At 40.4% G+C, this 26,386-nt stretch overlaps 1 protein-coding gene across 1 annotated transcript in view; it reads left to right on the top strand.

The window, feature by feature from the left end:
- sds22 (protein phosphatase 1 regulatory subunit sds22) overlaps positions 1-26,386 on the top strand; it is a 55,807-nt gene that overhangs the window by 4,637 nt on the left and 24,784 nt on the right. Inside the window, exons 2-4 of the mRNA XM_071675193.1 lie at positions 7,076-7,204; positions 14,374-14,429; positions 16,517-16,713. Of these exons, the coding sequence (XP_071531294.1) occupies positions 7,081-7,204; positions 14,374-14,429; positions 16,517-16,713 (377 nt within the window). The 5' untranslated portion in view covers positions 7,076-7,080. The remainder of the gene's footprint in view (positions 1-7,075; positions 7,205-14,373; positions 14,430-16,516; positions 16,714-26,386) is intronic.

Raw genomic sequence — 26,386 nt, 5'->3', positions numbered from 1 at the left:
AAGATTTTGAGTGATTGGGGCCTGAACATGCAGGAGGGTGAAAGGCGTGCAAGGGATAGAGTGAATTGGAATGATGTGTTATACTGGGGTTGACGTGCTGTCAATGGATTGAACCAGGGTATGTGAAGCATCTGGGGTAAACCAAGGAAAGTTTTGTGGGGTCTGGATGTGGAAAGAGAGCTGTGGTTTCGGTGCATTATACATGACAGCTAGAGACTGAGTGTGAACGAATGTGGCCTTTGTTGTCTTTTCCTATCGCTACCTTGCACACATGCGGGGGGAGGGGGTTATCATTTCATGTGTGGTGGGGTGGCGACGGGAATGAATAAGGGTAAACAGTATGAATTATGTACATAGGTATGTATATATATATATATATATATATATATATATATATATATATATATATATGGCTGTGTGTGTATATATATGTATATGTTGAGATGTATAGGTATGTATATGTGCATGTGTGGACATGTATGTATATACATGTGTATGCGGGTGGGTTGGGCCATTCTTTCGTCTGTTTCCTTGCGCTACCTCGCTAATGCGGGAGACAGCGACAAAGTATAACTAAGAAATGATATGAATAAATGATTTTGCTAAGAATAAATGTTGGTAAAGTACTGTAATGATATAACCATTCAGCACTAACAGCTTTGGTTATGTAGTGATTTGTTATTGATTGTAGTGTTGTGTTTAAAGAACTGATTAAGAGTAGCAGAGCATGAATTGGAGAATGATTATTTACTAGATTAGCTCCACATCACTATAATATTTGAAAATTGAATGCTTTTGTTTTGCAGTGCTAATGTAGTGGTTAGAGAATTCAGTAGTAGTTGCAGCGCATGATTTGGAGCATTATATTTCATTTTTTTATATTAAGGTCTTTGCAGTACTGAATATCCGAGAAAATGTGGGTTTAGAGTTAGGTGTGGAGTGAATACCTCACTTAACCTTCCTAGCAGTCACTATTTATCTTAATTTCCAATATTCTAGTTGAAATATTCCAGTCACACCCATGTTTAAGCATGATGAAAGTGGCTCCAGATATGTACAAACAGATGACACAATAGGCAGTGATGTGATCCTTAGCAGCATGTGAATTTGAAGTTGATATATTTCTACTATTCTATTGGTGAGGTTATGTGTGGTTTTTATAGGTTCTGTTGATATTTTCCGATTATATTTGAGGATGTATGTAAGTGAACTGAGAAGTTGAATACATTTAATGCCCCACATAAACTGTTGCAGAGCCAAAGATAACATATGAATATAATTTTACTTTATTGACCTAGGTTTACCGAAGTAGTCATCAGAGAAATTAATTAGTTTTTGAAGTACTTCTCAGTTCCATGATTACAGGTGGGGTATAGTGGTTGATAAATGATACAAGACGATCAGTGTTATTTAATAGAATTAAAGACAGTTAGTGTAATAGATTATGAATAAAGATCTTGAAAGATTTCTAACTGCATTTTTGAGGAGCAAAAATTCTCCAGTAAAATATGAACATGGTAATTGGTCCTTTTACTACTTTTTCATCAAAGCTGTCCCTCAACCCTGCTGAATCTAATAACCTTGCTCTTATTCACATTTACTCTCAGCTTTCTCTTTTCATGCACTTTTCCAAACTCAGTCACCAACTTCTGCAGTTTCTCACTTGAATCAGCCACCAGTGCTGTATCATTGGAGAACAACAACTGACTCACTTCCCTGGCCCTTTCATCATAGTCACCCCTCTCTCCAAAACTCTTGCATTTACGTCCCTAACCACCCCATCCATAAACAAATTAAACAGCCATGGGGACATCACACACCCCTGTTGCAGACTGACTTTCAATGTGTACCAATCACTCTCCTCTCCTTCTAGTCCTACACATGCCTTACACCCTTGGTAAAAACGTCTCACTGCTTCTCTCAGCTCACCTTCCACACCATATACTCTTAAGACCTTCCACAAAGCATCTTTATTAACCCTATGATATGCCTTTTCCAGATCCATAAATGCTACAAACAAATTCATATGTTTTTCTAAGTATTTCTCACATATTCTTCAAAGCAAATACCTGATCCACACATCCTCTGCAACTTCTGAAACCACAGTGTTCCTCCCCAATCTCATGCTCTGTACATGCCTTCACTCTTTCAATCAGTGCCTTTCCATATAATTTTCCAGGAATACTTAACAAACTTATGCCTCTGTAGTTTGAACACTGTAGTTTGTACAGTGGCACTATATGTGCATTCTGCCAATCCTGTGGCACTTCACCATTATCCATACATACATTGAATATCCTTACTAACCAGTCAACAACACAGTCACCCCCTTTCTTAATAAACTCAACTGCAATACTATTCAAACCCACCACCTTGTATGATTTCATCTTCTGTAAGGCTTTCACTACCTCTCCTGTTTTCACCAAACCATTCTCTGACTCTCTCACTTCGAACGCCACCCTGACCAAAACACTGTAGGTCTGCCACTCTATCATCAAATGCATTCAATAAACCTTCAAAATACTCACTTCACCACTACTTGTCACTTACCCCCTTTCCCCCTGCACCAATGTTCATATTTGTTCTCATCTTACGTACATTATTTATCCCCTTCCAAAACATCTTTTTTATTCTCCCTAGAGATTAATGATACTCTTTTGCCATAACTGTCATTTGCCCTCTTTTTCAATCCTTGCATCTTCCTCTTGACCTGCTGCTTTCTCTTGTACATCTCCCGGTCATTTGCACTTCTTCCTTGCAAGTATTGACCAAATGCCTCTCTTTTTTCTTTCACTAACAACTTCATCTCACCACTTACTACCCTTTCTAATCTGCCCACCTCCCAGTTTCCTCATGCCACATGAATTTCTTGCATGTGCCATCATCACTGCTTCCCCAAATACATCCCATTTCTCACCCACTCCTCTTACCTTTTGCTGTTCTACACTCAGTCTCTCCGGTACTTCATCACACAAGTCTCCTTTCCAAGCTCACTTACTCTCACCACTCTCTTCTCCTTGACATTCCCTCTTTCTTTTTGGAAACCTTTACAGACTTCACCTTCACCTCCACAAAATGGTATCAGACATCCCACCAGCTGCCCCTCTCAGCACATTAACATCCAAAAGTCTCTCTTTTACATGCCTATCAATTAACACGTAATCTGAGAAAGCCCTTTGACCCTCTTTGCTACTCACATACGTATACTTGTGTACATCTCTTTTTAAACCAGGTTTTTCCTAATCATTAGTCTTTTTTCAGCACAAATACACAAGCTCTTCACCATTTCCATTCACAACACAGAATACCCATGTATACAGTTGCAACATTACTCACCTTTGCATGTAAATCACCCATCACTAATACCTGATTTAGTGCACCAAAACAACTGACACACACTCATCTACTCCCAAAACACTTGCCTCAAGATCTTTCTTCTCATGACCTGGTGCATAAGCACCAATAATCGCCCATCTTTCTCCATCCATTTTCAGTTTTATGTAAACCACATCAATTTAGAATTTACTTCCTTACACTCTGTCACACACTCCCACAACTGTTTCAGAAGTAATGCTGCTCCTTCCTTTGCTTATATCCTCTCACCACCTCCTGACTTTACTCTCAAGGCTTTTCCAAACTATTCTTCCCCTTTACCCTTGAGCTTCGTTTCACTCATTTAGTTGGGATGTGAGTTTGAATGGAGGAAGTGAAGTGTTTTAGATATCTTGAGTGGATTTAGCAGTGTATGTAAGTGAGTCATAGGGTGTGACTGGTGGGTTAAGGTTCTGGGAGCGATGAAGAATGTGTGGAAAGAGAGAATGTTATCTCGGAGAGCAAAAATGGGTATGTTTGATGGAATAGTAGTTCCAACACTATTATATGGTTGCGAGGCATGGGCTATAGATAGGATTGTGCGGAGATAGGTGGATGTGTTGGAAATGAAATGTTTGAGGACAATATGTGGTGTGAGGTGGTTTGATCGAGTAAGTAATGTAAGGGTGAGAGTGATGTGTGGTAATAAAAAGAGTGTGGTTGAGAGAGCAGAAGAGGGTGTGTTGAAATGGTTTGCACATAATTGAGGAAAGATTGACAAAGAGGATACATGTGTCAGAGATGGAGGGAACAAGGAGAAGTTGGAGACCAAATTGGAGGTGGAAAGATAGAGTGCAAAAGATTTTGAGTGATCAGGGCCTGAACATGCAGGAGGTTGAGGCGTGTAATGAATAGAGTGAATTGAAACAATGTGGTATACCAGGGTCGACATGCTGTCAGTGCACTGAACCAGGGCATGTGAAATGTCTGGGGGAAACCATGTAAAAGTCTGTGGAGATGTGGTTTCGGTGCATTACACAAGACAGCTAGAGACTGAGTGTGAATGAATGTTGCCTCTTTTGTGTGTTTTCCTAAAACTACCTTGCTGATGCAGGGGATGGCAATGCTGTTTCCTGTGGGATGGGAATGGATGAAGGCAAGCAAGTATGAATATGTACATGTTTTTTTTTTTTTTTTTTTTTTTTTTTTTTTTTTTTTTTTTTATACTTTGTCGCTGTCTCCCGCGTTTGCGAGGTAGCGCAAGGAAACAGACGAAAGAAATGGCCCAACCCCCCCCATACACATGTACATACACACGTCCACACACACAAATATACATACCTACACAGCTTTCCATGGTTTACCCCGGACGCTTCACATGCCTTGATTCAATCCACTGACAGCACGTCAACCCCTGTATACCACATCGCTCCAATTCACTCTATTCCTTGCCCTCCTTTCACCCTCCTGCATGTTCAGGCCCCGATCACACAAAATCTTTTTCACTCCATCTTTCCACCTCCAATTTGGTCTCCCTCTTCTCCTCGTTCCCTCCACCTCCGACACATATATCCTCTTGGTCAATCTTTCCTCACTCATTCTCTCCATGTGCCCAAACCATTTTAAAACACCCTCTTCTGCTCTCTCAACCACGCTCTTTTTATTTCCACACATCTCTCTTACCCTTACGTTACTTACTCGATCAAACCACCTCACACCACACATTGTCCTCAAACATCTCATTTCCAGCACATCCATCCTCCTGCGCACAACTCTATCCATAGCCCACGCCTCGCAACCATACAACATTGTTGGAACTACTATTCCTTCAAACATACCCATTTTTGCTTTCCGGGATAATGAACTCGACTTCCACACATTTTTCAAGGCTCCCAAAATTTTCGCCCCCTCCCCCACCCTATGATCCACTTCCGCTTCCATGGTTCCATCCGCTGACAGATCCACTCCCAGATATCTAAAACACTTCACTTCCTCCAGTTTTTCACCATTCAAACTCACCTCCCAATTGACTTGACCCTCAACCCTACTGTACCTAATAACCTTGCTCTTATTCACATTTACTCTTAACTTTCTTCTTCCACACACTTTACCAAACTCCGTCACCAGCTTCTGCAGTTTCTCACATGAATCCGCCACCAGCGCTGTATCATCAGCGAACAACAACTGACTCACTTCCCAAGCTCTCTCATCCCCAACAGACTTCATACTTGCCCCTCTTTCCAAGACTCTTGCATTTACCTCCCTAACAACCCCATCCATAAACAAATTAAACAACCATGGAGACATCACACACCCCTGCCGCAAACCTACATTCACTGAGAACCAATCAATGTACATGTATATGTTTATGTATATATATATGTGTATATGTTGATATGTATATGTACATGTGTGTGCATTTATGTATATATGCTAGTATATGAGTGGATGGGTCTTTCTACATCTGTTTCCTGGTGCTACCTAACTGATGTGGGAAACAGCGAACAAGGATGATATAAGTATAACATTTAATCAAAGCAAAGCCATAAAGAGTCCATGTCTGGCATGAATTTCCCCTCAAAACAACATCTGATAGCAGGGAGAAATAGATTAAAAAAGTATTCATGATCCATTGTTGGCAGAATTGCATAATAAAGTTTCTCAAGTGCAACAGATTTCTGGCTCCAAACACTCATAATGATGAAGTAATCATTAAAGGAGGGTAAGAAAATCAGGAATGCTGGATTTAAAGGGATCCTAAGGACCCCCAGTTGGTGATTCATGAACATTTATCAGAGACATTGTAGATTATTACTGTAATTGTGCACTAATGAACTGCAAAGGATGCAGAAAGAATAAACTTGGCAGATTAGATGAACGCTATACAGCCTTGTCTTGCCAGCTCATGAGCGCTCTTGAAAAGTATTGTTTATTGTCATTTTGTATCTTTATTCATGCATTGTGATACATGATATACACTTACAGAGTATATCATAACATACATAACTTCCCTAGATTATGGTAAAAACAGGAAAATAAAGATTAAACAATATAGGAATTGTTTTGTGGTTGGCACCAGTAGTGTTAGTTGTTAAATGCTTTAGTTGGGACCTTTGATTTGTGTGTTTAGATGGCAGCTCAAACTGGGTGTCCATTAGTTACCTAATTTGCAATTTAAGAAAAGACAAAAAGTATGAACAGAATAAGTCAGTCACAGAAGGGTGGTGTGAGGTAGTAAATTGGTTATTATTGTGTCTGGGAGGTTTAAACAAAAGCACAAGCAGAAACCAAGGCAATTTGAGTTCCCTCAGCCACTTTCTGATCAGGGAACTTACGGCCAGCTGTGTGGGCTGTTCAGATAGTATTTTATGCAGATGACTTTTGTCATTTTTCACAGTGAACTGCCATGATCTGCGCATTGACTGGAATTGATTGTTATGGCCAAAGGTTTAAAAATCATATAATAGACATAATGAAGAGCTCTGTAGTGCAAGTAAGTCTGAAAATTGAGAAAACTTATAGTATAAGTTGTTTGTTGTTTCATTAATTATGCACTACATTAAGCAAAATTTAGATTAATCTATGAATACCTGAAATGATAGACATTGTTCGAATTTTTTGAATCATAGCATAGGAAGTGGATGAATCAAACATCCTTTTTACACAGTGTTTTATTTTTAAGGCAAAGTTGCAATGGTAGCTTCTCTTTTGGTTTCGGTACCATTTTAACTTTTATTGAAAACTATTGTCTTTTTCAAATAAGGGCTCATGGGTGACTGCAATCGGTCACCAGAAGAGATGTCCCAGGATACTGATGATGTGTCTGCCAGTAACCAAACTGAAGAATACGATGAACCTACAGTTGAATCAGACCCTGAGGAAGAATCAAGAGGTATTTACCTAATTACATAAGTTCAGCTTGCATTATGATAGAAACATCCAACTCTGGTTATGATGAGCATAGAGCTAAGTTTAGGAAAGAATTTAAAGAACAGTCATGATTAAGGAGGTGAAGTAAATGTAGAATGTGATACTTGGCTGATACCTGTATTGTGCCTAACTGTGATGAAATGTCATGGAATACTTGAAATCACCTACGTTCGCTACAGACTGGATGTGGGTGTATACCATATAGCCAGCCTGTTCATTCATACCATAAAGCTAGTTTCTGTGGTATAGTTTGTATAGCAGATGCCACCCTATGAAGTAAAGTAATTTGCTGTACATCATTATTGATAGGCATTTCAGTTGGAGGTTCATTCTGCTTATTTTTGGGAACACAGTCCCCTACATATGTCTCAGGTCCATTAGAAGAGTCTTTTAGAAAAAGAACAGCTGATTACAGGTCTTTTCAATGTATAGTTGAAGATCTCCAGTTGAAATATGCATTATCAGAAAATTCAAAATTTGAATGTATTTGTACTTAAGATTTTTGCCAAAATGATGCATTAGGTCCCAAAGGTTGCTGCTTCATTTTCCATGCATTGCCATATCCAGGGTCATTGTTTTACCAGTTCCTTAGGTGTCCATGTGATACAGTAGTGCTAAGTGTAGTGGAGTGAGGAGGAAGCATTTTACATTATGCATAGAGTTGAAACTCTGCTGAAATTTGATACAATCAGGGCAGGTCATTATGCAACCTCAGGAAGCATAATGCTGTTGGTAACATGATCATATATAATGTGAAGAGGCAGCATGAAAAGCTGTTGTTGTTTAATTTGTTTATGGATGGGGTTCTAAGGGAGGTGAATGCAAGAGTTTTGGAGAGTATATATGCAGACATATGCAGTCTGTTGTGGATGAGAGGGCTTGGGAAGTGAGTCAGTTGTTGTTTGCTGATGATACAGCACTGATGGCTGATTCAGGTGAGAAACTGCTGAAGTTGGTGACTGAGTTTGGTAAAGTTTGTGAAAGAAGAAAGCTGAGAGTAAATGTGAATAAGAGCAAGGTTATTAGGTTCATTAGGGTTGAGGGACAAGTAAATTGGGAGGTAAGATTGAATGGAGAAAAGCTGGAGAAAGTGAAGTGTTTTAGATATCTAGGAGTGGATTTAGCAGTGGTTGGAACCATGGAAGCGGAAGTGAGTCACAGGGTTGGTGAGCGGGCTAAGGTTCTGGGAGCGTTGAAGAATGTGTGGAAGGCAAGAATGTTATCTTGGAAAGCAAAAATGGTATGTTTGAAAGAATAGTGGTTCCAACAATGTTATATGGATGCGAGGCTTGGGCTATAGATAGGGTTGTGCAGAGGAGGGTGGATGTGTTGGAAATGAGATGTTTAAGGACAATATGTGGTGTGAGGTGGTTTGATTGAGTAAGTATGAAAGGGCAAGAGAGATGTGTGGTAATGAAAGGAGTGTGGTTGAGAGAGCAGAAGAGGGTGTATTGAAATGGTTTGGTCACATGGAGAGAATGAGTGAGGAAAGACTGACTAAGAGGATATATGTGTCAGAGTTGGAGGGAACAAGGAGAAGTGGGAGACCAAATTGGAGGTGGAAGGATGGAGTGAAAAGCATTTTGAGCGATTGGGGCCTGAACATAAAGGAGGATGAAAGGCATGCAAGAAATAGAGTGAATTGGAATGATGTGGTATACAGGGGTCGATGTGCTGTCAATGGATTGAACCAGGGCATGTGAAGTGTCTGGGATAAACCATGGAAAGTTTTGTGGGGCCTGGATGTGGAAAGGAAGCTGTGGTTTAGGTGCATTTCACATGACAGCTAGAGACTGAGTGTGAACAAATGTGGCCTTTGTTGTCTTTTCCTAGCACTACCTTGCACACGCGCAGGGGGAAGGGGGTGCCATTTCTTGTGTGGTGGGGTGATGACGAGAATGGATGAAGGCAGCAAGTATGAATATGCACATGTGTATATATGTATATGTCTGTGTATGTACATGTATGTATACGTTGAAATGTATAGGTATGTGTGTGTGTGGGCGTTTATGTATATACATGTGTATGTGGATGGGTTGGGCCATTCTTTCGTCTGTTTCCTTGTGCTACCTCACTAACGCAGCAGACAGCGACAAAGTATAATGAAAAATGATAATATATAAAATATTACATAATGTATAAAAACTACTTTGGGTGTACAAAAATGTAAATTAAAGGTATGATATGTTCAAACCTCATTCTTGTCCCACAAGAATGGTCATTATGAAAAAATCTGAAAAATTCTGTGATTCAGGTACTTCTTTGTCTCAGTTCAGTTGGATTGAAGATTTACCTGTATATGTGTACCACTGGTAGAAGTGGCATTGCTAGACTTTGCCTGCATTTAGTTTGGCTGCACATGAGATGTCACCTTCAGCAATGTTAATGCAGACCCACCTTCATGTGGAACCACTTGGCCTGCTCTCTTCCTACTTACACATATGCCTTGCTTTCATAGTAAAAACCCATTGCTTCTAGTAGCTATCCTCCCATACCATATATTCATAGCCCCATTCATAAAGTATTTCTGTCATCCTTATCATATTCTTTCTCCAGATCCATGAATACATATCCTTCTTTTTCTCTGAGTATTTTTTTTTTACACACATTCCTCAAATTATACACATGTTCTGCACATCCTCTTCCGCTTTTGAAGCCACATTATAACTCCTCAGTTTGATGCTGTGTGTATACCACCAACTTCTGTCACCAAATCATCAGATTGCTGAATTTATGTATCCAGAATATTTTGGTGAGGTTGTTAATGTAGACCTTGATGATATCTGTAAGTATTGGCACAAAGTTATTTAACCCTATCATTGCTGTGGGCATTAACCCTCACTGGTGTAACAGATTGCTACTGTCATCAATCTGTGCATTTCACTCTTTGCAATAAGTTAAATTCTTCATGCATTGTAGACTGTTGGCTAGCCATAGATGGCAACCAAAACAAAGGATGAGACCTTGAAGCATTCTGGAGACTTCATTGACCTTTATTGGACAGTCATCCCCTTTTTCTTGAGACCTTTGCGTTCAGGGTGCATCAGCAGTGCCTGATGCATCCCCACCATCCCCATGGACATATCTACAGTATTTGCACAAGAAATTTTCCCTTGTCAGTGTTACACCTTTTAGCTTTAAGTTTGATTCCAGTATTTGTTGAGTAAGTGTATTTTTTGGAATATCAAAAAGAGCCTTGTGGTTTATGTTATCAAATTTATATAGAACCGGCAAAGTTACCCAGCCCTGCAAAGGAAAAATGGCTTATATATAAAAAGCTTTATTTCAAAATGATCTTTTTGGGCTTTTCAAATGGCTCCTGAGGCCAGCCATTGAAAAATTGTAATTTGTTATCACTTCTGGGTTGAATGGATACCATGAAGGTGTAATAACTCAGAACCTTGAAAGGTGGCCTGTATTGACCTTGAAGACTGGGTTCTGGTACCCTTGGGTCCAGCCTTTGATCTTGAGGTACCTTTGTTGCAATTTGAGGCTGCAAGGTTGCCTATTTTAAATGAATACAGTGACTTAAGTGATAGGGTTTTCTTATTAGCCTTTCGTGGCCTCTAAACAGCCTTTAAGGCCAACTTGTCTTAGCTTAAATTGCTGCCAGATTCTGAGGTAGCTACACCCAAAATGTTCATCCTCTAAGTGTTACATGAAGCTGTGGTAATGCTGAACCTTGAGAGGTGGCATATGCTGGCCATTCAGTTTGGCTGTGGTATCCTTGTATTCTGCTTCTGGCCCTGAGGTACCTTCATTTTGATTTGAGACTGCCAGGCCATATATTTTAGATGAGTGTAGTGAACAAAGTGAAATCTTTAAGGCTGTGGTGGCCTTTCTAGGCCTTTAGTGGCCTCAAAGCAGTCTTAAAACCCTGCCCCAGTTTTGAAGCATGTTCATCCAGTATCTGGGGCTTCTAGGTGCTACATGAAGCTGTAGTTACTGAATCATGAAAGGTGTCTTTTGTTGGACTTTACGGCTAGGGAGTTGGTATCCTTGGATCCTGCCCTTGATCCTGAGGTACGTTTATTATAAGTTGAGGCTGTTAGGTTCCCTATTTTGATTGAGTGCCATGAATATTTATCTATCACTCTATATCTCTGATGCTTGTTCCAATTGGAACTCCTTCAAAGGGATGGCCATGGCAGCAAATTCTCCATAACTAAAGAACTTTAGTGCTACTTCTTAGACTTTAGTGCCTCATGTTTTAACAGGCTACTGTCAAAGGCCAAGTGTTTCCAGAGGCTCCTACTTAATGTTCCTTATGACTACTTTTATCTAATACTTTTACCTACTACTTCTTCCTAATGTTTCCACCTAATGCTCCTGCTTAAATGTTTCTACCTACTACTTCCATGTACTGCTCATACCATTTTGCCAAAAGGCAAGGCTAGTGCATGGTGCTCACCGCAGGAAAATCTAGAGTTATGAAGAATGATTTGCGTGAATTAAGTGTTGTCAAGTGTTATAATGACAGGGAGCGATTTTATGTTTGTGGACAGAGTGCCAGTAGTCCACGTGTTAGTGAGGCAGAAAGAAAAGACAGCTGCATGGGTGCTGGCTCACTGAGCGGATCTCACTAATGCTCCTGATTGATACCCAGATGGGTAGTACTGGTAATATACCTCCCTAGTCGTTGGCTGCTTAGCAGCTACTCCCTACCCTGAATGTGTGTTATCAGTAAGGTTGGGATGGTCATTGGTGGCCTCAAAATAGCATACAAGGGCAATGAAACCATGAAAACTAGTCCAGATTCTGAAGTACATGCACCCATAACTTAGGACATCTAGGTGTTACATGAATCTGGAGTAATTTCAAACCTTGGAAGGTGGCTTTTAAAGCCAGGATTAGATGCCCATGGACCCCATGATTTTAGGCTGCCAGTTTGCATATTTTGAATCAGTTTAGGGAACAGTATAATCTTTGATAAGGCTGGGTGCCATTCGATGGCATTTGTTTGTCATTGATGGCCTCAAAACTGTCTTCAGGGCCAATGCACAGTAGCTTAAACCTTGCCCAGATTCTTAAATGATTACCCCAAAATTTGAGGCCTCAAGGCCCTACACAGAGCTCCATTAAGTCTGAACCATGAAAGGTGGCCTTTATTGGCCTTCAAGGCCAGTCCTATTTATCCATGGATCTTGCATTTTATTCTGATGTACCAACCTTATAATTCTGGGCAGCTAAGTTGCCTATATTAAGTAAGAGCAGTGAACTAAGTGTAATTTTTAAGCTGGGGTGGCCTTTGGTGACCTTCAGTGACTTCAAAACAGCCTTCAATGCTTAAAGATTTGCTTAGATCCTAAAGTACCAATGTAGAAAATGTCTGGCATTTAGTTGGTGCTTAAAGCTGTAGTAGCTCAGATTCTTAAAGGGGGTCTTATATTGGCCTCTAAGACCAGTTTCTGGTACTTTGCCAATTTTTAATGAGTTCAGTGAATTAAATGGGGTTTAGAAGAATGTCTTGGCTACTGGTGGCTTCATGATGGCATACAAGGTTAATACTGTGGTAACTTAAAACCTTCCCCTAATTTTGAATATCTTCACCAAAATTTAGGGACCTCTGGGGGCTACATAAAACTGCAGTTTGTCTGAACCTTGAAAGGTGGCCTTTAGGGGGAACTTCTGGCATTCTTGGATACTGCCTTTGATACTGTGGTACCTTGAAGTACTCTCATTTTATCATAAGGTTGTTTTAGCCTTTAGTAATCTGAAAATGGCATAAAACCTCATCCAGATTCTGAAATACGAAAAACATTTACTTTCTTCCAACAGAGAGTCATCTCTCTGGCAATCACGATATGACTAACTTCCAAAGGCTCTATTTAACCTTGTAAATGGGAATGACATACTTTGCTGTAATTTCCTTTGATCTACCCTTAGCCACATTATCAGGTCCCACCTAGACAACGAATCTTGTGTCTTCGGCATTGTATAAGACAATAACATCAGACTTCCTAAGAGTTTCTTCTGCCTTGGCCCCTAGAAAAAATATATCATTTTCTCTGTTATCCTTAGCACAGAACTGCTCCTGTTGGTCTTTAATTAAGGAGTCCCCAACTAGAATGATATAGCACCATGATCATCCTGTACCTTATCCTCCGTTTAACTAGACCTGTTTTGGATTGGTTGCTTACTGGCCAAACTTTTACTGTTAGCCCCATATATGATTAGATGGCAGTGACTATAGGCCCAGTATGTATCCCTTCAGTAAGTGTAATTGTGGGGTCTTAGTATATAAGAAAATATAATGGGCTTGATATTCTTTTTGCACCCCCTAATGAATTAGAAAATAGAAATGTAATTTGCAGTTTTTTTGTGTATTTAGGGAGTGGCAAAAAAAAATTTCATTCTAAACAAGTTAAGGTGCATATAGAGGTAAACTTATTGTGTTGCTCGCAGTTGTTGAGGTTTCTAATTCTGTTTGTTATTGCCACTAACAACATATTCAGATTGCAGTTGCTAAGACAAGAAAAATGTAGTTATTGTTGTTTCTAATTGTAAAGTAAGATGAACACATCCATGGCACCATAAGAGACTGTTGCTTGATGCCCTGTAACATTTGAGGCTTCATAGACACTTGTGGCTTGTTATTTAGCTCTGTATTTCTTTCATTAGTTTAGCATTGTGTCAGAGTTACAGAAATATTTGAGAGCTCAGAAAGTATACACATTTCTGGGATTGTAGAATTGTAAAATTTTATTACTGGGATTGTAAATTCAGTTAGGAAAAGTAAGTAAATTTAGGAAGTTTAAGAAAAGATGTGAATAAGTTACTGGAAATGGAAGAAGGTGTAGGAGAACAAAAGTAAGGTAGATGGACAGATTTTGGGACCATATATGTAGGAAGAGTCCAGAAATAAAAATTGTGAATTTAACTGTAACAGCAGTTTAAGATCTTAGATATGCTGTAGCATATATGTATAGAATTCTGTGTGCTCACTTTACCAGAATGCTGTTTTAGACATATATAGGCTTACAGAAGAAGTTAAAGTAAATATCATCAAGCACTTAGATTGAGAAATAGAGAACTTGATTTTAGAAGAACACTTGCACTTATCTTAAAACCTTTAACTCATTTACAGATAGAAATACAAGGGAATCTAATTGTGTTCTTTTATGTTCTCAGCTGACCCAGATGATGATGAGGCAGAGGATCTTGTCATCCTTGACCCAAATGCTGTGGTGAGTTATGATAGTTGCTTACTAGTAACATTGCATCTTACTTTAGTAGGAAGATGAAATATATGTATGTATATATTAAAAGCGTGTATGTATATATTAAAAGTGTGTGAAAGAAGAAAGTTAAGAATAAATGTGAATAAGAGCAAGGTTATCAGGTACAGTAGGATTGAGGGTCAAGTCAATTGGGAGGTGAGTTTGAATGGAGAAAAACTGGAGGAAGTGAAGTGTTTTAGATATCTGGGAGTGGATCTGGCAGCGGATGGAAACATGGAAGCGGAAGTGGATCATAGGGTGGGGGAGGGGGCGAAAATTCTGGGAGCCTTGAAGAATGTGTGGAAGTCGAGAACATTATCTCGGAAAGCAAAAATGGGTATGTTTGAAGGAATAGTGGTGCCAACAATGTTGTATGGTTGCGAGGCATGGACTATGGATAGAGTTGTGCGCAGGAGGATGGATGTGCTGGAAATGAGATGTTTGAGGACAATGTGTGGTGTGAGGTGGTTTGATCGAATAAGTAATGTAAGGGTAAGAGAGATGTGTGGAAATAAAAAGAGCGTGGTTGAGAGAGCAGAAGAGGGTGTTTTGAAATGGTTTGGTCACATGGAGAGAATGAGTGAGGAAAGACTGACCAAGAGGATATATGTGTCGGAGGTGGAGGGAACGAGGAGAAGAGGGAGACCAAATTGGAGGTGGAAAGATGGAGTGAAAAAGATTTTGTGTGATCGGGGCCTGAACATGCAGGAGGGTGAAAGGAGGGCAAGGAATAGAGTGAATTGGAGCAATGTGGTATACCGGGGTTGACGTGCTGTCAGTGGATTGAATCAAGGCATGTGAAGCGTCTGGGGTAAACCATGGAAAGCTGTGTAGGTATGTATATTTGCGTGTGTGGACGTATGTATATACATGTGTATGGGGGTGGGTTGGGCCATTTCTTTCGTCTGTTTCCTTGCGCTACCTCGCAAACGCGGGAGACAGCGACAAAGCAAAAAAAAAAAAAATAAAAAATATTAAAAGCATCATCAAATAACTGTGCCCCTGTTGGGTTTGAATCATTCATCTTTGCTACTTAGCTGAATTACTTGGTTGAATGGAAGTTGTACATGCATTGGAGGCTTATCTTTAGAGGTAGATGAGGATGTTCATATCAGTAGGATGACTCATAGCTGGCTTAATAGTGGCATGCAATAATTGAGAAGTGTCTGATTCATTTGTTATACTACAAACGATAATCCAATTCTTGCATTACCCTCTTTTGAGCACTGTGGTTTCCTATACGTCATTGTAAGTAAAGGAATTGAGTATTCCTGTACTTTACAAGCAATTTTATGCCAAACAGCAGGAAGCTCATGCAAAATTTCCTCCACAAATCTTTGTTTCAGCACACCTCTATGGATTCCTCTTTTGGTACATTCCTGACAAGTTTATATCCTTCTTTTTCCATTTTCCATTTGACATTCATGAATATCTAGCCTAGTTCATTTCATTCATACTCTTGTTAGTTGTCTCCATATTCCCATTCCACGTCAGCCAGTTCCACCATGATCACAGTCTGTCGAGTACTTCGTGCCTATTCCTAATTTTCATGACTTTTTAGGAGCTATTGTTTTCTTATTTCTTAGGCTTGATTTTCAGCTTCACTGTTAGAAAAAGAAAAGAGAAAAACAAATTATCCCTCCAATGAGCCATTATACTTTGTTTTATTTCATAGGAGCATATGATCACTAGAAGCTCTTATCAAGGCTTAACTTTGATTGATAATATGGGCAAAAGATAGAAAAAAAGAAAAATAATGCTTTAGTTTTAAGACAAGGTGTAAAAAATTGAAGGATAGACATTCAGTGTATGTAAGATAGAGATATTGTTACCAGTCCATTAGATTAATTTTGGTGAATTACAAAGCAAGGCTTGCAATCCTGTTTTGGAGAGTGCAAGATAAAGCGAGGCATCACTTCAACACTCCTAAGTTTCTTCAGTACTTTCTCATTCCATACATATTTCTTGTTGCACATTCAGTAACATTTGTAATATTCATCTTACATATAGTTTCATATTCTGCTGAGACACTCATTCTCATAATGTTCTTTCAGGAAGTTGACTTGAACCACCGTCGCATAGCCAAGATAGAAAATCTGGAGGCTCTGACATGTGTGGAGACACTTTGTTTGCGCTGGAACCTTATTAAGAAAATAGAAAATTTACATGCTCTTGTCATGCTCAAGGAATTGGAGCTGTATGATAACCAAATTGCTGTCATTGAAAATTTATCTCCTCTCGTCAATCTTGAGTGAGTTGATAATATAAGTACATTTTATGATCATCTATACAATATCAGAGGTATCACTTAAAATGCATGGAAATGGGAAAGGTGAATTGAAAGAAAAATATAAATTTGATAGAAAATGAACTTCGTGGATTTTAGGTGGGGCTTTTAAATTTCAGTCATTGCACAGCATTGTAACTAGCCATGATTTTTCCCCAGTAATCTCATGTCTCCAGAGTAGCATTTTGGGGATCAAAGCTACTGCATGAATAATATCCTAATTACAGTAGCGTTTGTGAAAATAGCTAGGCATTACAAAAATGTCCTCATTCTTTTGAAAATTTTAAAAGTCAATCTGGTGACCTTTAGATTTGGACTAAAACATTAGAAGTGATATTCTGAGGATGGGGAATATTGACATTTTAGAATAGAAAATTAGTCTGTTGTAGATTCCATTGACGAATAGAATTAGGTTAAATCAAAGTGTAGACTTCTTAATCTGTCTATGTATCATTGGATGCAGCTGAAGCCAGAGAGAGTGTAGATGACTGATACCTCTTTTGAACTTACTGAATGCAATATGAATATATATATTATTAGGTTCAGCAGGGTTGAGGGACAAGTATATTGGGAGGTAAGTTTGAATGGAGAAAAACTGGAGGAAGTGAAGTGTTTTAGATAACTGGGAGTGGATTTGGCAGCGGATGGAATCATGGAAGCAGAAGTGAGTCACAGGGTTCTGGGAGCACTGAAGAATGTGTGGAAGGCGAAAACGTTATTTTGTAGAGCAAAAATGGGTACGTTTGAAGGAATAGTGGTCTCAACAATGTTATATGGTTGTGAGGCATGGGCTATAGATAGGGTTGTGCGGATGAGGGTGGATGTATTGGAAATGAGATGTTTGAGGACAATATGTTGTGTGAGGTGGTTTGATCGAGTAAGTAATGAAGGGGTGAGAGAGATGTGTGGTACTAAAAATGAGTGTGGTTGAGAGAGCAGAAGAGGGTGTAATGAAATGGTTTGGTCACATGGAGAGAATGAGTGAGGAAAGATTGACAAAGAGGATATATGTGTCAGAGGTGGAGGAAACGAGAAGTGGGAGACCAAATTGGAGGTGGAAGGATGGAGTGAAAAAGATTTTGAGCTATTGGGGCCTGAAGATACAGAAGGGTGAAAGGCGTGCAAGGAATAGAGTGAACTGGAATGATGTGGTATACCGGGGTCGACGTGCTGTTAGTGGATTGAACCAGGGCATGTGAAGCGTTAGCTGTGGTTTCAGTGCATTACCCATGACAGTTAGAAACTGAGTGTGAACGAATGTGGCCTTTGTTGTTTTTTCTTAGTGCTACCTCACGCGCATGAGATGGGAGGGGGTGACATTTCATGTGTGGCAGGGTGGCAACGAGAGATGGTGACGGTATAAAAAAGTGTAGATGAAAAGCCGGCAAGGCAGCAGGTTTGGATGGTATTGCAGTGGAATTTATTAAAAAAGTGAGTGACTGTATTGTTGACTGGTTGGTAAGGTTATTTAATGTATGTATGACTCATGGTGAGGTGCCTGAGGATTGGCGGAATGCGTGCATAGTGCCATTGTACAAAGGCAAAGGGGATAAGAGTGAGTGCTCAAATTACAGAGGTATAAGTTTGTTGAGTATTCCTGGTAAATTATATGGGAGGGTATTGATTGAGAGGGTGAAGGCATGTACAGAGCATCAGATTGGGGAAGAGCAGTGTGGTTTCAGAAGTGGTAGAGGATGTGTGGATCAGGTGTTTGCTTTGAAGAATGTATGTGAGAAATACTTAGAAAAGCAAATGGATTTGTATGTAGCATTTATGGATCTGGAGAAGGCATATGATAGAGTTGATAGAGATGCTCTGTGGAAGGTATTAAGAATATATGGTGTGGGAGGAAAGTTGTTAGAAGCAGTGAAAAGTTTTTATCGAGGATGTAAGGCATGTGTACGTGTAGGAAGAGAGGAAAGTGATTGGTTCTCAGTGAATGTAGGTTTGCGGCAGGGGTGTGTGATGTCTCCATGGTTGTTTAATTTGTTTATGGATGGGGTTGTTAGGGAGGTAAATGCAAGAGTTTTGGAAAGAGGGGCAAGTATGAAGTCTGTTGGGGATGAGAGAGCTTGGGAAGTGAGTCAGTTGTTGTTCGCTGATGATACAGCGCTGGTGGCTGATTCATGTGAGAAACTGCAGAAGCTGGTGACTGAGTTTGGAAAAGTGTGTGGAAGAAGAAAGTTAAGAGTAAATGTGAATAAGAGCAAGGTTATTAGGTACAGTAGGGTTGAGGGTCAAGTCAATTGGGAGGTGAGTTTGAATGGAGAAAAACTGGAGGAAGGGAAGTGTTTTAGATATCTGGGAGTGGATCTGGCAGCGGATGGAACCATGGAAGCGGAAGTGGATCATAGGGTGGGGGAGGGGGCGAAAATCCTGGGGGCCTTGAAGAATGTGTGGAAGTCGAGAACATTATCTCGGAAAGCAAAAATGGGTATGTTTGAAGGAATAGTGGTTCCAACAATGTTGTATGGTTGCGAGGCGTGGGCTATGGAGAGAGTTGTGCGCAGGAGGATGGATGTGCTGGAAATGAGATGTTTGAGGACAATGTGTGGTGTGAGGTGGTTTGATCGAGTGAGTAACGTAAGGGTAAGAGAGATGTGTGGAAATAAAAAGAGCGTGGTTGAGAGAGCAGAAGAGGGTGTTTTGAAGTGGTTTGGGCACATGGAGAGGATGAGTGAGGAAAGATTGACCAAGAGGATATATGTGTCGGAGGTGGAGGGAACAAGGAGAAGAGGGAGACCAAATTGGAGGTGGAAAGATGGAGTGAAAAAGATTTTGTGTGATCGGGGCCTGAACATGCAGGAGGGTGAAAGGCGTGCAAGGAATAGAGTGAACTGGAATGATGTGGTACACCAGGGTCGACGTGCTGTTAGTGGATTGAACCAGGGCATGTGAAGCGTTAGCTGTGGTTTCAGTGCATTACCCATGACAGTTAGAAACTGAGTGTGAACGAATGTGGCCTTTGTTGTTTTTTCTTAGTGCTACCTCACGCGCATGAGATGGGAGGGGGTGACATTTCATGTGTGGCAGGGTGGCAACGAGAGATGGTGACGGTATAAAAAAGTGTAGATGAAAAGCCGGCAAGGCAGAGGTTTGGATGGTATTGCAGTGGAATTTATTAAAAAAGTGAGTGACTGTATTGTTGACTGGTTGGTAAGGTTATTTAATGTATGTATGACTCATGGTGAGGTGCCTGAGGATTGGCGGAATGCGTGCATAGTGCCATTGTACAAAGGCAAAGGGGATAAGAGTGAGTGCTCAAATTACAGAGGTATAAGTTTGTTGAGTATTCCTGGTAAATTATATGGGAGGGTATTGATTGAGAGGGTGAAGGCATGTACAGAGCATCAGATTGGGGAAGAGCAGTGTGGTTTCAGAAGTGGTAGAGGATGTGTGGATCAGGTGTTTGCTTTGAAGAATGTATGTGAGAAATACTTAGAAAAGCAAATGGATTTGTATGTAGCATTTATGGATCTGGAGAAGGCATATGATAGAGTTGATAGAGATGCTCTGTGGAAGGTATTAAGAATATATGGTGTGGGAGGAAAGTTGTTAGAAGCAGTGAAAAGTTTTTATCGAGGATGTAAGGCATGTGTACGTGTAGGAAGAGAGGAAAGTGATTGGTTCTCAGTGAATGTAGGTTTGCGGCAGGGGTGTGTGATGTCTCCATGGTTGTTTAATTTGTTTATGGATGGGGTTGTTAGGGAGGTAAATGCAAGAGTTTTGGAAAGAGGGGCAAGTATGAAGTCTGTTGGGGATGAGAGAGCTTGGGAAGTGAGTCAGTTGTTGTTCGCTGATGATACAGCGCTGGTGGCTGATTCATGTGAGAAACTGCAGAAGCTGGTGACTGAGTTTGGAAAAGTGTGTGGAAGAAGAAAGTTAAGAGTAAATGTGAATAAGAGCAAGGTTATTAGGTACAGTAGGGTTGAGGGTCAAGTCAATTGGGAGGTGAGTTTGAATGGAGAAAAACTGGAGGAAGGGAAGTGTTTTAGATATCTGGGAGTGGATCTGGCAGCGGATGGAACCATGGAAGCGGAAGTGGATCATAGGGTGGGGGAGGGGGCGAAAATCCTGGGGGCCTTGAAGAATGTGTGGAAGTCGAGAACATTATCTCGGAAAGCAAAAATGGGTATGTTTGAAGGAATAGTGGTTCCAACAATGTTGTATGGTTGCGAGGCGTGGGCTATGGAGAGAGTTGTGCGCAGGAGGATGGATGTGCTGGAAATGAGATGTTTGAGGACAATGTGTGGTGTGAGGTGGTTTGATCGAGTGAGTAACGTAAGGGTAAGAGAGATGTGTGGAAATAAAAAGAGCGTGGTTGAGAGAGCAGAAGAGGGTGTTTTGAAGTGGTTTGGGCACATGGAGAGGATGAGTGAGGAAAGATTGACCAAGAGGATATATGTGTCGGAGGTGGAGGGAACAAGGAGAAGAGGGAGACCAAATTGGAGGTGGAAAGATGGAGTGAAAAAGATTTTGTGTGATCGGGGCCTGAACATGCAGGAGGGTGAAAGGAGGGCAAGGAATAGAGTGAATTGGAGCGATGTGGTATACCGGGTTGACGTGCTGTCAGTGGATTGAAGCAGGGCATGTGAGGCGTCTGGGGTAAACCATGGAAAGCTGTGTAGGTATGTATATTTGCGTGTGAGGACATATGTATATACATGTGTATGGGGGGGGGGGGTTGGGCCATTTCTTTCGTCTGTTTCCTTGCGCTACCTCGCAAACGCGGGAGACAGCGACAAAGTATAATAAAAAAAATATAATAAATAATATATATATATATATATATATATTATATATATATATATATATATATATATAATTTCTGGGTTGTTATGATGATTCAGGCATAACCATTAGGGTATTAGAAGTAGTAATTTTAAACTGAACTTGTAAATTGTTGCTTTCTTAGTGTTTGCTCTGCTTCATTGCAACAAAATGTGGTTAACTGTCACAAGCTGGAGATGGCTGTGCCAATATGATGGGTTAATGGGACAATGGAGATTGGAGATTGGGTATGGCTTGCATGTTGAAGCAATGCACAAAGTATGGCTGATTGTTGTCTTTGAATGTGGCTGGCAGTTTGATCCAGCTTCTGCTTATGATAAAAATGATCTTGATTATTGTAGTAATGATTATCAAATAACCCCATTACTGGGAATGGAAGATATTTAGAGAAGCAGTGCTTACTTGCATGAGAGAAATGTCTGGTAGTTGCAAGATGGGATATGGGAATATGAGGAAAGGTAGTGAGTGGTGGGATGAGGAAGTTAGGTTGTTAGTGAAAGAGAAAAAAGAGTTGTATGGGTGTTACCTGCAGAGAAGGAATGTGAGAGATTGGGAGATGTACAAGAGGAAACTGCAGGAGTTCAAGAGGGCTGAATAAACAGGCTAATGAGAAATGGGGTAGGAATGTATCAACATATTTTAGGGAGAATTAGAAAATGTTTTGGAAGAGGTCAGTTGTATGAGGAGAACAAGAGAACAAATATGATCATCAGTGAAGTGATTAGATAGGGACATGATGGCAGGCAAATAGGAGCTTAAAAGATGGAGTGAATATTTTGAAGGACTATTGAGAGTATTAGATGATAGTGTAGCAGATGTGGGGCTTTAAGACGTGGCGGTACATGGAGCAAGAGAGTCATGGCAGAGGATTTGGTAAGAAGAAAAGAGGTGATGAATGCCTTTCATAAGAAGAAGTGTAGCAAACTAGCTGGAGTGAATGGGATTGCAGATGAATATCACAAATAAGGAGGTGACAGTCTTGTTGACTAGTTAGTTAGGATTTTGAGTGTATGTATGACTCAAGGTAAGGTGTCATTGAAGTTATGGTATGCCTTTATAGTGTCACCGTATAAAGGCAAGGGGGAATAAAAGCATATTTACATATAACAGAGGTATAAGGTTCAGTATACCTGGTAAGCTGTATGGGAAAGTGGTGATTGAGAGGTTGGTGGCAAGCACAGTGCATTAGACTGGGGAGGAGCAGTATTCCTTGAGGCATAGTAGAGGACGTATGGACCAGATATTAGCTTTGAATAATCTGTTAGAAATATCTAAAGAGAAAGACTTATTTGTACCATTATAGATCTGGAGAAAGAATATGATTGGGTTGATAGAGATGCTGTGTGGAAGATGGTACAGATATGAAGTGTAGGAGGAAAGCTACTAAAGCAGTAAAGGGTTTTTATCTTGAGAGTAAGACATTTGCAAGTGAGAAGAGATTCACCCCACTTTCAGAAGGATGGTGGGCTGAATTCTGCAGAATTTCGAGACGAGAAGAAAAACTACTTCCTTTATGGATTGAACATAGCTGTGTTCTGACATCACCCTACAAGGCAGGTGATATTGCAGAATTAGAAAGTGTACAGAGATCTTTCACAGCCCATAGTGATATGGTAAAGGAGCTGAATTACTGGGAATGGTTGAAATCTCTGAGGCTGCGCTCCTTGAAGCACAGACAGGAGAGGTGTATCATCATGAATAACTGGAAAATCCCAAAGGGTAAGGATCCCAGCTTACAATTATTCTGCTAGCATAATATGCATAAAAAAGTTTGTAAAATACTGCCTCTGAAATCCAAAGGTGCGATATGTGCAAAAAGAGAGAACTTGCAAAACTTTTGGGGCCCAAGACTCTTAACACCTTGCCTGCTATCATCAGAAACATTATGGGATGCACAATAAAGGTTCCCTGGACAAGTACCTGCAAAGTATAGAAGACCAGCCAGGTTGTGGGAACTGTATGTGGGCTTGAGGACTGTGGCTTCCAAGTGCTTGGTTGACCAATGACCTAACCCAACAGCCTGGGCCAAGCCCATACTGATGAGGTAGAAGACCCCTGAAGACTTCACTGGGGGTATTCATGAGGTCTGCATCAAGGGTGTGTGATGTCACCATGGCTTTTTAATCCGTTTGTGGATGGGGTGGCCAAAAAAGTTAATGCAATGGCTTTAGAGAAATGGCTGGGTCTGCAGTTGGCTAAAGGTAAAGGTACCAGAGATGTGAGTCAGTTACTTGCAGATGACTTGACTTTATTGGAAGGCTTAAGTGAGAAATTGCAAATCTGGTGTCTGAGTTTGGGAGAGTGCATGAATGAAAGAAGTTGAGAGTTGGTTTGAATGAAAGTAAGGTAATCAGATTTTACAGGGAAGAGAGACAGGTAGTTGGAGTGTGAGTTTGAATGGAGTGAATTGGAACAGTGTTGTGTTTAAGAGACTTGGGAGTAGATATATGAGCAGGTGGAACTTTGATATTTGAAGTGAATCAGAGTGTAAGGCTGTGACTGCTAAGGGGACTTCCTAGTCTCGACAGTTATATGGCATCCTCAAGAAAGCAGGAAATGCTGTCCCAGACACCTCAGAGTTTCAGATTTTTCCAGGGGCATGCTTCTGGATCCCCTTAGAACTCATGATTTGGGGGATAGTTTGAAGGGTGGAGGGGCTCTCAGATAAGGTCGGGGCTAACCTTGATGGTGGGGTGTGTGGAAAAAAGAGGTCTCTGTGTGGACAAAGATAGGCATGTGTGATGGTATAGTAGTACTGATGATGCTGCATGATGAATGCAAGGCATAAGCCTTGAATTAGAAAGTACGGAAAAAGGTGGAAGTTTTGGAAATAAAATCTTCGAGGGCAATATCTGGCAGTGAGGAGGTTTGATCAAGTAAGAAATGGTAGAGTAAGAAAGAGGCCTTTTAGTACAAATAGTGTAGATGAGAGAGCTGAAAAGGCTATGTTGAAATGGTTTAGATGTATGGAAAGGATGAGTGAGCAGAGACTGAGACTGATGAAGAGCAGATGCTTATGAGAAGTTGAGAGTACAAGAGGAAGGTGAAACAGAAAATGAGATGGAAAGACAGTGTGAAAGATACTTTGGGTAGTTGAGGCCTAAGCATACACGAGGGTGTTAAGCATGCATGAAATTGAACAAACTGGAGTGATGTGGTGTACATGGGGGCAACATATTTTCAGTAGGCTGAACCAGTTTTTTTCTGTATGTTATCTGTGACAGAATGGGCAACTGAAGCCCTAATCAAGGCCATCTTATTAAAGCTATGTATATATGCATATGCCCTAGCCTGAACCAGGTACCCATTTTATCGACCAACATCTAGGGTTGGATGAACAGCTTGGTTGACTGTGGACCAGCTGCTGCAACAAGGAATCAAACTTATGCACTCAACCATGGGCGGCCTGTGAATTCATCATGGTCAGGAACACTAACTGCTCCTGAGAGGTCTGTGGGACTTGGCTGTGGACAGGGGACTCTGGTTTTGATGCATTATACATGACAGCTAGAGTGATTGAGAGTAAATGAGATGGGAAACAGCAAGCAACTATAAAGATTAGGAACCCATTTAAGGTGTTTCTCCACCTCCAAGGCTGTGCTACATCATGTAGCAGGGAAGTGATGGATTATTTTGATTGAAGTTCGTCAACAAGATTTTACTCCTTTGTCTCCATTGATGATGCAACCTTGCCAAAGGTGACTTTTCATTTGCATTGTAGCCTCCTGCAAGCAGATACTGGTAATGCCGATGATAGTAGCAGTAATGATAATAATGTTGACAATGATAAGAATAAATACTATAATAGTAATGATAACTATAAAAACAGGAATTTTTATGTCCAGAATCGAGTATCAGTGATGGGTGATTTGAAAGTATGATTATTTGATGCAGTGATTGAGGGTATAATTGGGGATCAGGTTGTACCCAGTGTTGTGAATGAAAATGATGAACAGCTTGTGGAGTTGTGTGCTAAAGAATGGACTGGTAATGGCAAATACCTAGTCTAAAAAGTGGGACATGAATGATAACTATATATGAGTAGGGATGATGGAAAGTGGGTATTTCTGGATTACAAACTAATTGAGAGACTTGGATGTGAATGTGTTGAGGGGGCAGTGGGTTGAATGTGTGATTATGGTTTAGTAGAGGCAGGGTTGAAGGTTGTATAGGCTTTAGGAAAAGAAGAAATGATATGGGTGGTAAGAGGGTGGTAAGAATGAATGAGCTTAGAAAAGATGAATGTGTGAAGAGATACCAGGAGAGATTGAATGTATAATGGCAAAAGGTGAAAGTATATGAAGCTAGGAAAGTGGCTGAGAAATAGTAGGTATATAGGGAAGCACTGCTTACATGTATGAAAGAAGTATGGGGCATGGGGAAGGTGGGATGTAGACAGGTGAGAAAGGAAAGTTAGATTGCTAGTGAAATTAGAGAGGTGTTTGGCATTATTTATAGGGAAAGAGTGCAAGTGATTTATTAGAGATGCACAGAGAAAGTGGCAGGAGATTAAGAGGAAAGTGCAGGGGCTGGAAAAGATAGCAAATGAGAGTTGGGGTGAGTAAGTATGATTGAACTTCACAGAGAATGAGAAAGCTTTTTGGAAGGAGCATGATAGTGTGAGAAAAACAAGAGAATAAATGGGAACATCAGTGAAGGGAGCAAATGGGAAAGTGGGAAGTAGGAACAGGCAGAAATGAGATGGAGAGGAGATGGAATGAGTATTTTGAAGGATTATTACAAGTGTTCAATGGTAGGATGGCAGATGTGGGATATTTTGGATGTGAAGGTATATGAAGTGAGAGGATCATGGCAAAGGGTCTGGTGAAAAGAGAAGTTAAAAGCC

The sequence above is a fragment of the Panulirus ornatus genome, chromosome 20 (genome assembly GCF_036320965.1).
Source record: "Panulirus ornatus isolate Po-2019 chromosome 20, ASM3632096v1, whole genome shotgun sequence".
Taxonomy (NCBI): domain Eukaryota; kingdom Metazoa; phylum Arthropoda; class Malacostraca; order Decapoda; family Palinuridae; genus Panulirus; species Panulirus ornatus.
The sequence above is the reverse complement of the archived record's forward strand: the minus strand, read 5'-3'. Positions and strand labels throughout refer to the sequence as shown.